At 42.7% G+C, this 14,703-nt stretch overlaps 1 protein-coding gene across 3 annotated transcripts in view; it reads right to left on the minus strand.

Annotated features, from left to right (window-relative positions):
* Positions 1 to 14,703, minus strand: part of Mtus2 (microtubule associated scaffold protein 2) — a 373,317-nt gene that overhangs the window by 126,937 nt on the left and 231,677 nt on the right. For all 3 annotated transcript variants that reach the window (XM_076872393.1, XM_076872392.1, XM_076872391.1), the window contains one exon: positions 7,087 to 7,298. In XM_076872393.1, the coding sequence (XP_076728508.1) occupies positions 7,087 to 7,298 (212 nt within the window). The remainder of the gene's footprint in view (positions 1 to 7,086; positions 7,299 to 14,703) is intronic.

Below are 14,703 nucleotides of genomic sequence, written 5' to 3' on the forward strand. Positions count from 1 at the left end.
CTTGATCAACACCACCCTCTCCCCCAATCCACTTAATTGTCAGACTCACAATGAGGTCCTCAATTCCCTGTCTCTGTGCTCTCCTTTCCATTAAAATCCCGGTCCCCTGACCTACCTCACTTCTTGCCTGCATTATTATTATTATTATTATTAGTAGTAGTAGTAGTAGTAGTATATTACTAGTAGTACTGGGGATTGAACCCAGGGCTTTGTGCATGTGAGGCAAGCACTCTACCAACTGAGCTGTCTCCCCAGCCCTCGCCTGCATTAGTATTCTACTAGAAGAGCCTCCTATTTATTTTCTGTACCTGGAGTTTCCTTTCTATCACTGTCAGACTCAGGTACGATAATAATCTTTCTAATTCATAGCTTATAACTCTTCCGTGTTCTGTCTAAAACCTCAGTGCCTTCTGATGGTCTCTGATACAGCGGCCCTTCTCTTTGTTATTTAAGGTCCCCGACTCTTCTGCACTATTCTTGTCCTCAGTTGCATGCTCCAGGCCAACTGGGCTCATCGCCCCACACACTATGGACTGCCTTTCCCCTGGCTGTGCTACTCTCTGTGCATGTTTTTTTTTTTTTTTTTTTTTCACCTGATTCCTCCACCTCTGCCTGCTGAGATTTTATTTCTTCTTTCAGGTCCAGTTCACAAGCATCCCTGCGCTATGCAGGGCCTCCAGTTAGCGTGGCTGGAGGCATCCCTGCCTCCTCCAGGCTCCCTCGGTACCCCTCATCCCTGTCCTAGTGACTTAAGTGCCTCAACTCTGGAATGGGAAGTCAGGGCCCGACAGGTGATTTTCCGTCTCTTGTGCTGGAAAAGCCCACCAACTAGGAAACGGTCATGTTCTTAGAAATGGAATCAAGTCAATACTTCACAGCAGTTTGTTATTTAAGTGATTTTCCTAAAGAGAGTAATCTAACATATTTTCAACACTGTGATGGTCACATTGCAGGTGTGGGTTAAATTGGCTGCACGATTAACAGTCACCTCCACCCTCCGAGGAACTGAGAGCTGTGTCAGGTATGAGAGCATGAGCTGTCAGAGTTAGAGCCACCAAATTAAACCACAGAGCCCAGGGTCGGAGAGCCCTTCCCTCTGGTCATCCCTGAGGATGGGCTGAGTTCTGGGAAAGTTAATGAGTCCCTTTCTCACAGGGAAGAGGCTCTGGAGCTGAGGCCACCATACTCATCTCCTTAGCTTCTAATTAGTTTCTAAAATTATCACTCCTTCTACTTGTTTTTATTTGGAGGGGAGTTTTATCATTTAATTGATTTAGATAAGTTTCCAGTGACATTTAAGAGACACTTTGTAGAGGCCATGGGTCTAGAGAGGCTGGGTGGTGTGGCCTTGTGACCCAGGCTGCTGCCGGTGGCCTTCAGGAGGACTACATTGAATTCTGCATTGCAGAGTATTTTAAAGGCATGCACTTTGACTGTCACCAGTCTTAAACAACTGCCCACCTGGGTCTGGGGAAAACGAGCAGGTCACCTTTCCAAAGTGGCTGGAGAAATTCACACCTGGCCCCATGGTGACCATGTGTCCTCAGAAGGGTGCCATTCCATTTGAAAAAAACAAATGAATCATTTATGACAAAGCGTAATAGAGATGGTTCAGTAATGGGGACCATTAGTTTTTACCTTAATCAAGTATCAGTTCTTATTGTGAAATTTATATTATCATTGATAAAGTTGAGTTTTATCAGCCTCCAGAACTGAGGATCTTCCATAAATGTTTAGAAGACTTTGCCCCCGAGTTATATTTTCCTCCCATTGTGATATTTCCATCACCAACGCCCCAGGCCAGGGGTTCTTATGACTCCAAAGAGCAGCTAGGGTATGCCAGGAGTTTTTTTCTCTTGATTTGGGGAATATATTGATTTCTGGGGGTTGGCTATGAAGTTTCTTTGAGTGAAAACAAACATTCCACTGTACGAGGCATTACTCCTGTGACATTTAACTCTCTTTAGACTAGTGATCACCAGAACCACCTGTTTACCTTGCATTTACCACTTCACCAACATTTCCCAAAGGTTCTGTGCTGATAACTGTCAGCAGTGCCAAGCGAGGTGCTCACATTTCCAGTAAGCTTTAGGTTATTCAAGATAAATTAAGGGACCAAAAGAGGATAACTGCAGGGCACAGTTTATAAGGGGGTGGTGCACAAAATACTCTATTTACGTGTTCCTTTTTTAGGATTTAGGGAGCTACAAAGAGCTTAAAATTTCTATTTCTGATCAGGTGGAATTATTGCTTTGATAGCTCCACTGAGAGAGGACGTCTCTGAAATTGGAACTCCCTTGGCTGGTGGGCACAATGGCTTTTCTCCTGCTTTTAGAGCTTGAGGGTGGACATTCATCTTGATGAATTCCTGAATTTAAAATCCGAATGCATTAAATGGTTAAGGCAAGGAAGTAAGCATTTTATAACGGATTCTATCTCTGTTTCTCCTTTCTTCCTCTCTATTCCACCCCCTGACCTGACCCAAGAATGGTAAAGAGGAAGAGAGGAAAAACAGGTAGAATCCTTTTGTAAAGGATTCTGCTTTCTTGTGGAGCATTAAAAATGGAGCTGGGCCAGATCCACATATCCTAGAGAATCACTGAACTTCTCAGAACAGTTCCCCAGGCCCAACTCTGTTCCTAAACCATTAACCGATTTGCCAAGAGCTTACAGATAGGGAAGGGGACCCCCAGCAGCAGACTGTAGGCTTTGGGAATTCCCTTCCCACATATGCTCCTCCTTCCTCTTTACTTGCCCCAAGTCCCACCCCTCTCCCCATCCTGGCTCTCCCAAGCCTCCTTCCTGTTCACAGCTTTCCTCTAAGCACATAGGATTTCTATGGCAACCAGCTTAAGACCATTTAAGGCCCTTTTCTGTCCGCATGCCAGGTAAGTGTTAACTTTTAGATTAACCTCCCACTTGTTTGGCAGTTAGGTTTTCCCCCCTCTTAACTGTATCAAAAGCATCTCGAGGGCTGTGGGGAGAGGGAGCGCTTGCATTTTCATATAGTGAAAAGCTTGGGACTTGGATGTGGGCCAACAGGTATTTGTATCTTGGCTGCAGCACTTTCTAATTATCTTCAGAAGGCTACACAATCTCCTTGAGCCCATTTCCCCAAATTCCACATGAGAATTGTACGAATTTAATTCTGAGAATTCAAACAAGGTATGGAAAGAACCTAGGACACAGTAGGTGGTCCATCAATAGGTGCTCTACTGTTATGTAGGAACTCTGCTTTTTATTTAATTTTTTGAATCCTCCATAGACACTTTCATATGCAGAGGCAGCATCTGAAGCATTGACAAGGATCCTCTGAAAACTCAAGCGAATTGAGTTTGAAAGGTCAAAGTCAATATATATATATAATACATTGAAAATATACACCCCTGACCAAAAACAAGGACAACTAAACATAGATAAAGCATATGTGGTAGGATGTTAATAAGTGCTAAATATAGATAATGGGCATTTGGGTCTAATTCTTTCCACTCTTCTGAATTAAAAAAAAAAAAAAACTTGGAACAAAAGATCAGATAGTAAAAGCAACAAGATTATTTTATACTTTGGGAGAAAGAAGGTTGATGCATACTGTGGTTCAGATGTGAGGTGTCCCCCAAAAGCTCATTGTGAGACAAAGCAAGCATTTTCAGGGGTGAAGTGATCAGATTATGAGAGTTGTAGCCTAATCAGTGGATTAATCCACTTATAGGGATTAACTGGGTGGTAACTGTAGGCAGGCAGAGTGTGGCTGGAGGAAGTAGGTCACTGAGGGTTTGCCTTTGGGGTTTACATTTTGTACCCAGTGCTTCTTGTTGTCATGCCCTGAGCTGCTTTCCTCCTGCAGACCCTTTGGCCATGGTGTTCAGCCTTACCTCAGACCCAGAGCAATGGAGGTGTCCATCTGCAACTCTGAAACCATGAGTGCCAAATAAAACTTTTCCTCCTCTAAAATTGTTCTTGCCTGATCACAGTGGCAAAAGGCTGACTAAGACAGTGCTGTATTGATTTTTTTTTTTAATTAGGCACAGCAAGTACATGCTACACTTTGGATCTGGAATGTCCACCAAAGGTCCATGTGTTCAAGGCTGAGTCACCACAGTGTGCTTACTATTAGGAGGTGGAGCGACCTTAGGAGGTGGGAATTAATGAGAGGTCTTTAGGTAATTAGGCGGCAACTCTGAAGGAGACTCGTTTTGTCTTTCTCTCTTTGCTCCCTGGCTCCTGACATGAGAACTTTTGCTCCATCATACACTCCTGCCATGATGTGCTGCCTTACAATAGGCCTAAAGTAAGACGGCCATCGCTCTTGGTCTGGAATATCCAAAATGTCAAGACAAAATAACTCCCCCCCCCCCCCCCCACTCTCTCTCTCTGGTACCAGGGATTGAACCCAGAGGCACTTAACTACTGAGCCACACCCCCAGCCCTTTTTTATGTTTTTTATTTTGAGACAGGTTCTTGCTAAATTGGTCTTGCTAAATGCCTTGCTAAATTGTTGCCATCCTCCTGTTGCAGCCTCCCAAGCTGCTGGGATTACAGGCGTCATGCCACTGCACCTGGCTAAACCTTTTCTTTTTATGAACTGATTATCTCATGTGTTTTGTTACAGGAATGGAAATCTTACTAGTACAGTACAGAAAATGCTTGACATTAGTTTTCGTGCCTTTTTTTGCTTAAACTAATAATAACTAAAAAGCAATTTAAAAGCATCACCTACTATCACATGTATAAAATTAATATTAAAAGGTGACAAAAGCCAATATGAAAAACATTTAAAAATATAATAAATCTAATTAAATTAAATACACCCTCACATGCAACATGTAAAACTTGATACTGCAAGGTGAAACATAACCACTTTGTACAATAGGATCATCTGCTGGATTGTTTCATGGATTAACCACCAGGGGACACTAGAGAGTAGCATTCTCAGGAACCACATAGCAAGAGAGAAATTCAAACCATTCAACCTGACACCGAGAAGTGTAAGTCCCGGAGAGTCACACTCATTACTACACCAACCCAGAGGTCTGGGGCCATGGATTTCAGCAGATCTGTTTGGTCTGTTGGGGAACATGCCTGACTGCAGGGGCAGAGCTGCCTGGAGCCAGCGCAAGTGTGAGGCTGGTGTTGACACCTCAATGTGGCATCTCAGACTCCCTGGACGCTGGGCTGAGGCAGTGTCAGAGCTGACAACTCTCACAGCCGCTCTGCTGTGAGCTATAAGCACGGGGCAGAAATGGAAGATTCTTATGTGGGCTTCTAAGCCTTTCTTTAGTGAAGAGACTTGTTTTTAATACATTCTTAGTGGCACCAGCACATTCAGAAAAATATACATATTGAAGAGCTATAGAAAGAATACTTAGAAAAATTATTTAGAAAAATTATTTCTATTCTTAAAGTACCATCCAGGCCAAACCCTTTATGTATGTATATAGGTTAAGGATCCCTTATCTGAAATGCTTGGGACAGAAGTGTTTTGGATTTCAGACATTTTTTTTTTTTTTTTTGCATTTCAGAATTTTTTTTTCCAGATCTTGGAATATTTGCATATACATAATGAGTTGTCCTGGGGATGGGACTCAAGTCTAAACATGGAAATCAATTATGTTTCATATAGAACTTATATATGTATATACCCCGAAGGTGATTTTTTTACAATATTTTAAAAGTGCACCTTGTTTTGACTGCATCCTGTCACGTGGCTCAGTTCATTGAGTGCTTTAAACAAAACAGAAAAGAGGTGACGAAAAAGAGCCGCTCGGGCTTCCATGCTGGAGGGGAGGGAGGGTGTAGGATACCATAAAAGCCAGAGTGCTCTACCCTTAAAGGCTCAGATGATAAATAAAGCCAGAAGCCAGTGGACATAGGGCTGCTTTATATTCTTCTGCGTTTTTAAATTTGCCAGAACTTCAGTTAGTTCACTTTCTTATTTGGGAGGAATTTATACTGCATTTCTACTTCTTTCCATTTATAGGCACCAGAAGGTCCACATGTAAAACTCACAATGACCATTCATTGCTATGTTCAGATGTGGTTTCTCCCCCACCCACCCCGAATCACATGTAGAAATCTGGTTACCAAAGCTGAGTCTCAAGACCAGATCAGCTCTTAGGGGAACAGATGAGTTCTCCAGGGAGTGGGTCGTTGTTATAAAGCAGCTCAGCTCCTTTGTGCCCTCCCTCTCTTTGCAGGTGTTGCTTGCCCTTCTACTTCCCATCATGACCGCGACAGCACAGGGGCAGGCCCTCACCGGAAGCTGAGTAGATGCTGGCACCATGCTCCTGGTTTTCTAGTCACCAGAACCGTGAGTCAAATGAACTCCTATTTTTTGTTTTGTTTTTACCAACACCCAGTCTCAGATGTTCTGTGATAGCAACAGAAAATGGACTAAGATATTCACAGTATTTAAATCTCCAATTCAGTTGCACCCGCAAGCACTCTTGGAGTTGGAGCACTAAGAGAGTCAGATACCAGGCTGCCACCAGACCCTACGCCATGGTGAGATGGGAAGCTTCATTCTCCACAGCTAATAACAAACTCAGAGTCCAGATGGCCCCAGGAGCCCCAGACATTTGCTGAGAAGAAAAAAAACACTTTCTGCCATTTTCAGAGAGAAAGCGAACACAGAAAAGATCCCCCACCCCCTGCTTCTGAACACTGAGACCAGGGCCCTGATAGGAGGCCTCAGACCTGCACATTCCATTTCCCACCAGCCAAAGAGATGGTGCTGTGGCCCTGCCTCCCTTTCATTGGAAATGAGCCGAAATTTCAGAATCTGTCCACTTGTTTTTTGAAAACAACCCACTTTCATTTTACTTCAAAGATCTCAACTTAAAAATATTAATGTGTACCCTTCCCTTTCATTTTTACAAAATTTTCATAATGGTTATCTAGCATTTTTCCATAACACATTTGTTGACACATGAGGATAGTCTTGGCCCCTAAACATTACAGGGTGCTGCAGAAGATTCTGTGTGACCTTCTGACCCCAAACTCAAACTACGACACATACTCAATGGCCATCACCATATACGCCCTTGTCAAAGTCCCCAAACAAGATGCCCTTACCAAACGTGGCCTTACCTTTCCAAAGAAATGTTGAGTGGACACGGCCAAAGCATCAAAGCCACAGATGGCCCTCCTCAGCTCCCCCTGAATGAGGCCAAGCTGCCGGGCCTGCCGTTCACACCTGTCCTTCAGTCGCTGCACCAGCTGCCGCTCAGCCTCCCGGGCCTGCAGGTCAGGCTTGGGTGCAAACCCATTTCGAGGAACCACAGTCCTCTGCTTTGGGTAACCTATTTTAAAAAAAGAAAAGATTCATTCAACACACATGTGACAACACTTTCTTATCACAGAGTTCGTTAAGAACAAGTTTGGCAGAGAAAGAATTGCTGCAGTTTGCCGTTTTAAGTATTAAAAAGAAAAGAGAATAAAAACCAGCCAGGGACTTAAATTATTCACTCTGTTTATGTGGTTCTAAGTGCAAAGTTTTATGCTTAGAAAAAGGATAACAGACAAAAATCACCAAATTCCTTCCAGCTTCTGACATTTCTCTTAGGCCTGCTTGGAAAGACTGAAGCAGGTGTTTTTTCTTTCTTTTTTCTTAAAGAGGATTGATTGGACCAAGGAAAGACAGTGGAGTGAATCTGACATATGAAAACAACACAATGAATCCCACCACTGTACATCCGTAAGAATGGGGTCCTAACTAGAGTAAGACATATTCCATGCTTGTATGATCATATCAAAATGGACTCGGCTGTCATGTTTAACTACAAAGAACCAATAAAAAATAAAAATAAAAAAGGGGATTGCTTTTAGAAAATGTCAAATGGGAAATCAATCAATTCATACAGATGGAAGTCAGACTCAGGAAACTTAGCAACCTGGTCCTTGGGCCCCAGGTGGCAATCCCTCCATATTCCTTCCCTCCTTCAGATGGCTGCTCTAGTACCCTGCCTTCAATGCCAGGTTCAAATCACAACCCAGATCTCCTCTGCTCCAAGGACTTCTGACTTTCAATTTCTACACAGCACCAATGTACTGGCAGGTCCCCTCCAATTTGTTCCCCAATGTGACTGTGTCACCTAAATGGCTAAGAGTCTCGTCCTAGCCACACTCACCTTTCATGGTGCTTCTCAGGCTTCCCTGCCCTGCAGCCGGAGTGACCTCTACAGACACATTCCTCACCTGCATGGACTCCTTTGCTGCTCTCCACGGCCGTGCAAGGAAAACCCCCAATCCATGTCTGCCCCACAAAGCCCCCCCAGGCACATGGGGGAAGCTACAGAACCAAGAAGAAGGAACCAGGAGCCCCACTTGGGACTGAGAGCTGGCATGGTGGCAGTGGGGAGAGGGGCATTAGGAGAGGTGACTTTTAGGCTAAACTTTGAAAGAAGAAAGGTGGGACTCCAAGAAAAAGCAGAGGAAACCAGTCCATTCTGAGCAAGGACCCCCAGGGGAGCAGGCATCCTCCTGAAACCCCTGTCACACTGCTTAGACTCAGGCGGCCCTCCTGATCCAGGCAAGCGGACAGTCAGTGGTCGGCCGTGGACTTACACCCAGAGGCATGTTCCTTCCTGTGTATTCACCTTCTAGAGGACAGGACTCGGACACTGACCATCACGATCATGAATCACCTGCAATATTTCAAATGTTCCTTCTTCCTCTTTTGCCTTTTTCCCTTTCTTTAATATCAGGGAACAAACTATAAAACAAATGAGAAAATGATAGCCTCCTCAGTACCTGATAGGACACTCGGGACAGTAATAGGCTCGTGAATACACAGGTGGCCTCATGTTTTTGAGGGGGAAAGTGGTTTATGGATCTAAATACTTCTGATTGTTCATTTAATGACAACCATGCTAATTTTCCCTAAATCTTCCTTCTGTTCCAAGTCATCAGAGATTGCAACGCAATCTTACACACGACATATCTCAAATTCTTAGAATTTAATGGAATGGCAGGATGTGAAAGTATTGCTTCTGTTTGTATGAGATCAGGGTATATAATATTTCAGAAAATTCATGTGCATGTTATAGGCAAATCAATCTTTGTGTGAGCTTCATCTACACATTCTCAGTCCTAAATACAAGACTAACATAACCTCCTAAAAGACACAAAAAGTGTGGAATTTTACAGCCTACATTAAACTCTAAGACACAGTCTAAGACCTAAAGTAGATTTTTCCCCCCATAACTACTACTGTTTGTCATTTGGTGGTTGTGGCTGGTGAATTTATAAAACCCTTCAGGGCTTTAATTAATGCATTGAGGCCCCAGGTAGGTACCTGACACTGTCACATGGAGGGTAGTTCTTTAAAGGAATGATAAAACTTGCTTCCAGCTCAGTGAATTAAAGCTAATTGCCACCTATATTTTATAGTGTCACCTTAGAGTATGTGGCCCTTAGAACTCTCACTGTCCTGAATTTTCAGCTGTCAGATTTGTTCCTGGGTGGAATGCCTCTTAGGACTTATCATCTTTAAAATGATTATCGTCATTATCTTGATCATTGTTAATCATTAGGTTAGAACGCATCCTCAATGGTAAATGGACAACATAAAAGGATTTCATAAAATCCCCTTATTGGCCTTTACTTTGACATTGTTGACATTATTATACTGCTTTTACTCACACTCAAAATTCTAGTGTTCTATGGAAAAACAGTGCAGTCAGCTGACATTTCTACTCCTGGGGCCACCAAACAGCTGGTGTTCTGAGCCAAGACAGAGGCTCCCAAAAGATCAACTTTTTGGATCAACACACCAAGCAGAAATTGAACTGCTCTGGGACCCCCAACCACCTTGTGAAAACAATCCTTGTTTGGGAACCTTGTTAAATGGATCATCGTGTCTTCTATAACATGACAAAGACCCAGTCCCTAGAGCTAAGACTTTGGAAGAGCTGAGAAATGAACTTGGCTGTGAAGTTCTCTACTGATTTTTAGTTTAAAAGGGTCCAGTCATTTTCTAAATACAGTTAGTCTTCGCCGTTCACAGATTCTGCGTCTGATTCAACCAAATACAAATGGAGCTTCTTCCTCTTGTCAGTATTTCCTAAACAATGGAGTTGAACAGCTATTTACATAGCACTTAGATTGTGTTAGATATTATCAATAATCTGGAGATGACAAAGTATACGGGAAGATTGTGTAGGTCTTCTGCAAATACTGTGCCATTTTATACACAAGGACTCGACCGTCCTTAGACTTTGGTATCCAAGGGAATCCTGAAACCAATCCCCCCTGGATACAAAGGGAAGACTCTATGTAAAATGTTACTTTTCCTCAGACAAATAATCATTTTTACTGTTGGAGACCCATTTTTACTGTTCACTGGAAACAAGATTTTTTAGAGTGAACTTAGAGTTAACTCCCTGAAGTATCATTCTGTCATCTGTTTTCCTGTCCCCAGGATGGTCCATAAAGACAGTGTCACGGGCTCCTTTGCCAACGTAGGGAGAGACAGCTTGTGTGGGAAGCAGATGACAGACACCTAAGCAACCTCATCTGTGGCAAAGGAGGTGCTTCATTTTGCTTTCTTCTTGTGAAAGACAGCCCCAAATGAGGAGAAAATGCCAATCTGCTGGGAAATACGGGGTGCATGGCACGACTAGAGGGTGGTGTTCTGAGCCAAGACAGAGGCTCCCAAAGGATCAACTGGAGGGCGGTGGTCACCTGGAGCTCACAGACTGCAGGGTGGGCAATGGGGTGAGAAGTGGTGAGGGCCACTCACTCCCGACTCTGACAAATGCTTCTCTTGGAAGAGCTGCCACTCAGGCTTTAAAGGAGGCATGCTGTGTCCCTGAAGACACCTCTACATGCTGGATCTTTGTCACCACCTCCTTCCCTGTTCTTTCAGGGTTATGGTGCTTCTCCTAAAAGTCAAAAGCAGCCACACAGGCGGGTAGAGCCTGCTCATCTGGGCCTAGTCTCTTGCCAAGGAACCCAAGCTCTGGTCTCCTACGGTATCGTTCTAATTCCACCCAGTGGGACTAGGAAACTGAGATTAGTGGATGAAGACCCTCAATGCAGGGCTTATCAATGGTTTTGAAGTCTTCATTTTTTTTCATATTTTTCTTGGTGCATCAGAGTTGTACATAATGGTAGGAGTCATTGTTACATATATTTATACATGCACACAAAATAAAAATACAATTTGGCCAGTATCATTCCAGTGTTGAAGTCTTTAAATAAAGTGAAGAGTAGAAAGACCAGTTTTATAGTGACTGGCTCTTGTACCCTTCACAAATATCTTTAAATTTATTTTTAAGAGATGCATTAAAACATAAAAATTGTACATATTTATGGGGTGGGGGTACCATGTGATTTTGTTTTGTTCTGTTTCACATTTTAAGGAGCTGGGGATTGAACCCAAGGCCTCATGGATGCTACGGAAGTGCTGTGTCCCTGAGCTCCACCCTCACCCTCCAGGATGTTCTCACACATGCAAATCTTATCTAATGTCTGAATCAAGGTGAACACATTGTCTCCTCACACACTTATTATTTTTTTGTGGTAAAAACATACAAACTATTTTTTTCTAGTTTTTCTGAAATAGATAATACATTACTGTTATCTACAACCATCCTACTGTACAACAGCACCCCAGAACTTTGTGCTCCTATTTAACAATAATGGTACCTACTAATCAACCTCTCCCCATCCTTCCTACCCACTTCTTTCTCCAACCCCTTGGCAGCCCCCATGCTCCTCTCAACGTCTTTGAGATCAACTGTTTTAGGTTCCACATATGAATGAGATGATATGGTGCCTGTCTTTCTGTTCCTGGCTTATTCCCTTAAACGTAACGATCTCTAGTTCCTTCCACGTTGCCTCCAATGAGAGGATTTTATTCCTTTATAAAATTGACGAGTATTCCACTTAAGTGTGCATGTGTATCATATTTTTAAACTATTTATCAGCTGATTCCATAACTTTGCTATTGTAAGTAATGCTGCACCCAAAATGGAAATGCAGGTATCTCCTTGACACACTGATTTCATTTCTTTTGAGTATATATCTAGTAGTGGGATGGCTGGCTCATATGGTAGTTCTATCTTTAGTTATTTGAGGAGCTCCCGTGCTGTTTTCCATAATGATGTACTAATTTACAATCATACCATCAATATGCAAGTGTTCCCTTTTCCTGTTAATGAGTCATATTCTCAAAGTACTGCTTTTGAATGAAATATAAAATATACCAGGCCCTTCAGACACCTGATTTCTCATGGATGCTTCATGTCTTGAGGTTTGTCGGGGACCAAAATGCTTGGCTACTTTTGTTGAGCACTTTCTCTGTGACTGATAATAGCAAGGTACAGGGGTGGGCATCTCGGGTCTTCCGATTGTCCTTCCTGGGTTCTTCACCCTTCAGTGCCAGCGCTGCCGAACAACTCCTGCCCATTCACAAATTCTTTTCATCCATGGTACTGGCTGCAGCAGACTGGTTAGGGCAGATTGAATCTGTGTTGATCTAAGTGACAACTGGCAACCTGGAGGCCCCTGGGGGAAATCCAGCACACTGACAGCATCACCAAGGTGAACGCGAACAGTTTGCGTGCAGAGGTTGAGCTGTAAACAGTTTGCGTGCAAAGGCTGAGCACTGGGGAGGACACAGGGTTTGAAAATGGAAAGAGAATATTAAAAATTCATCCGCAGCCATCCGGGCACTGTCCGGAAGATTGGAATGGATAGAAAAGCTTGGTTTGGTTTTTAAACTGGAAAGCTTAATGGATATAATAACAGAGAGTGCCACACCGGAGCCTGGATATTTATATCCAAGGAGACCTGCGACCTTCACACTTGTAAACCAGAAGGCAAGTGATCAGAGGACGCGGCTTTGATAGCTTCTCAGTTTAAGGGAACGCACTCTGTGAGTTTGGCCAACATCCTAACAGACAGCAGGACATCCCAGGGGACACATGAGTTGAGGTCTTTGAGGACTTAGGGCTTATTTTTATTAAACCAATCTAAACGTATTTCAGAAAATGTTTCCTGAGTCAGACAGTTTTTTCTACTTGGTCTTGGCAACTGTTTGCCTGGGATTGGCTACTGAGGGGGAAAGGAGGTGGCCTGAAGTATGGGTGGAGGTAGAAATTAGGCAACTGGGCAGCATCCAGCCATTCAACAAAGGAGCTATTTGTTATGCCCCAGAAAGCAGAGGTCTGTGTCTCCAACCCGGAGGAGGGAGCAGATTCTTTTCTATTTTGATGTAAAGGAGAAAAGAAAAAAATAGGAAGGTACAATCCAATCGGGGCTTCTAGAGCCAACCATGAAAAATTCGTTGACTAAATAAACACTATCTACATAAAATAGTGGTTGGTATAAAATATTCTCATTTTCAGAAAACTTATTTGTAAGAAGCATGGGTTCTATGTATCAAGGTTAAGCCTGAACTTCTTCTTTCTCTGAGTTTGAAAAATAGGGGTTCAATAGTGGCATGGTAACCACCAAACTTTCATACAAAAAAATACAGCTATCTCTGGACATGGTAGAGGGATCAGACTTACCCTCTCCCCCCAAACTACCAAAAAATTATGGCCAAAATACATAAGCCAATGTTTTTTCAAGACACTGAACCTCAGGTGATGAAGCACAGTGATCCCTAAGAGTTGGAAAGAAATGGGGGAAGGCTACCAATTAACTCTATGGTGCAGGGAATCAGGGGACCTAAGTGGAGCTAGGGACATCTGTGAGTTAAGAAAAGAGAGGGCAGAGCTCCACAAAGAGAAAAACGTGAAGAAAGCACCCGAGGCTGGGGAAAGACCCCTGTCAAGGACTCTAGGAGCAGTAATCAGAGTTCACAGAGGTCAGACACAGACCCCGCTTTCACCAGCCAGAGCACAGCAGCTCACGTTCATGGGCACCAAGGACAGTGCTCCGAGGGCTTTGGCCTCTGTAGTATGATAAAATCCTGAAACTAATGACTACTAGATGTACCTAGTCGATGAAGCTGCAATGCAAGAACCAAATTGATCCAACTTTTTTTTTTTTAAAGAAATGCAACTTTATCCAAGAAAAAAGCTTTAAAAAATAGAAATAAAAATATATGTAGCATGCAAAGGGGAAAAATTCACTGTATTTGGCATCTAAAGATTTATTAGGCATGTAAAAAAGCAGGGGCATACAAACCATAATGAAAAATTTCAAACCATTGAAACTGACCAATGACACAGGAAACAGAATTTCTTGATAAGGATATTAAAGCAATTATTATGGCTATATTTATATGCTTAAGAAATACAGGGATGACTCAACATATTATGTAGAGGCAAAGAAGATGAAGAAGACCTAAATAAAAATTCTAGAGATGCATTCCCCAATGTCTGAGATGAAATTAATAGTAGATTAGACACTACTGCAAGGAAAAGATAAGTGACTTAAATGTTCATGACAGCAATAAAAAGAGTAGCCAGAATGTCAAAAGCCCCAAAATGCTAAGTGATGCATAGATAAACAAAATGTGGTATGTCCATTCAGTGGAATATTATTCAGAAATAAAAAAGGATGATTCATGTGATGACATGGTTGATCCTTGAAAATCTAATGCTAACTGAAAAAAAGCAGATAATAGAGGCCACATATGGAATGATTCCACTTATTTAAACATCCAGGGTAGTTACATCCATAAAGCAGAGAGCAGATAAGTGGATGTCAGGGGCTGGTGTATGAGAATGATTGATAATGAGAACAGAATTT

The sequence above is a fragment of the Callospermophilus lateralis genome, chromosome 12, assembly GCF_048772815.1.
Source record: "Callospermophilus lateralis isolate mCalLat2 chromosome 12, mCalLat2.hap1, whole genome shotgun sequence".
Lineage (NCBI taxonomy): Eukaryota > Metazoa > Chordata > Mammalia > Rodentia > Sciuridae > Callospermophilus > Callospermophilus lateralis.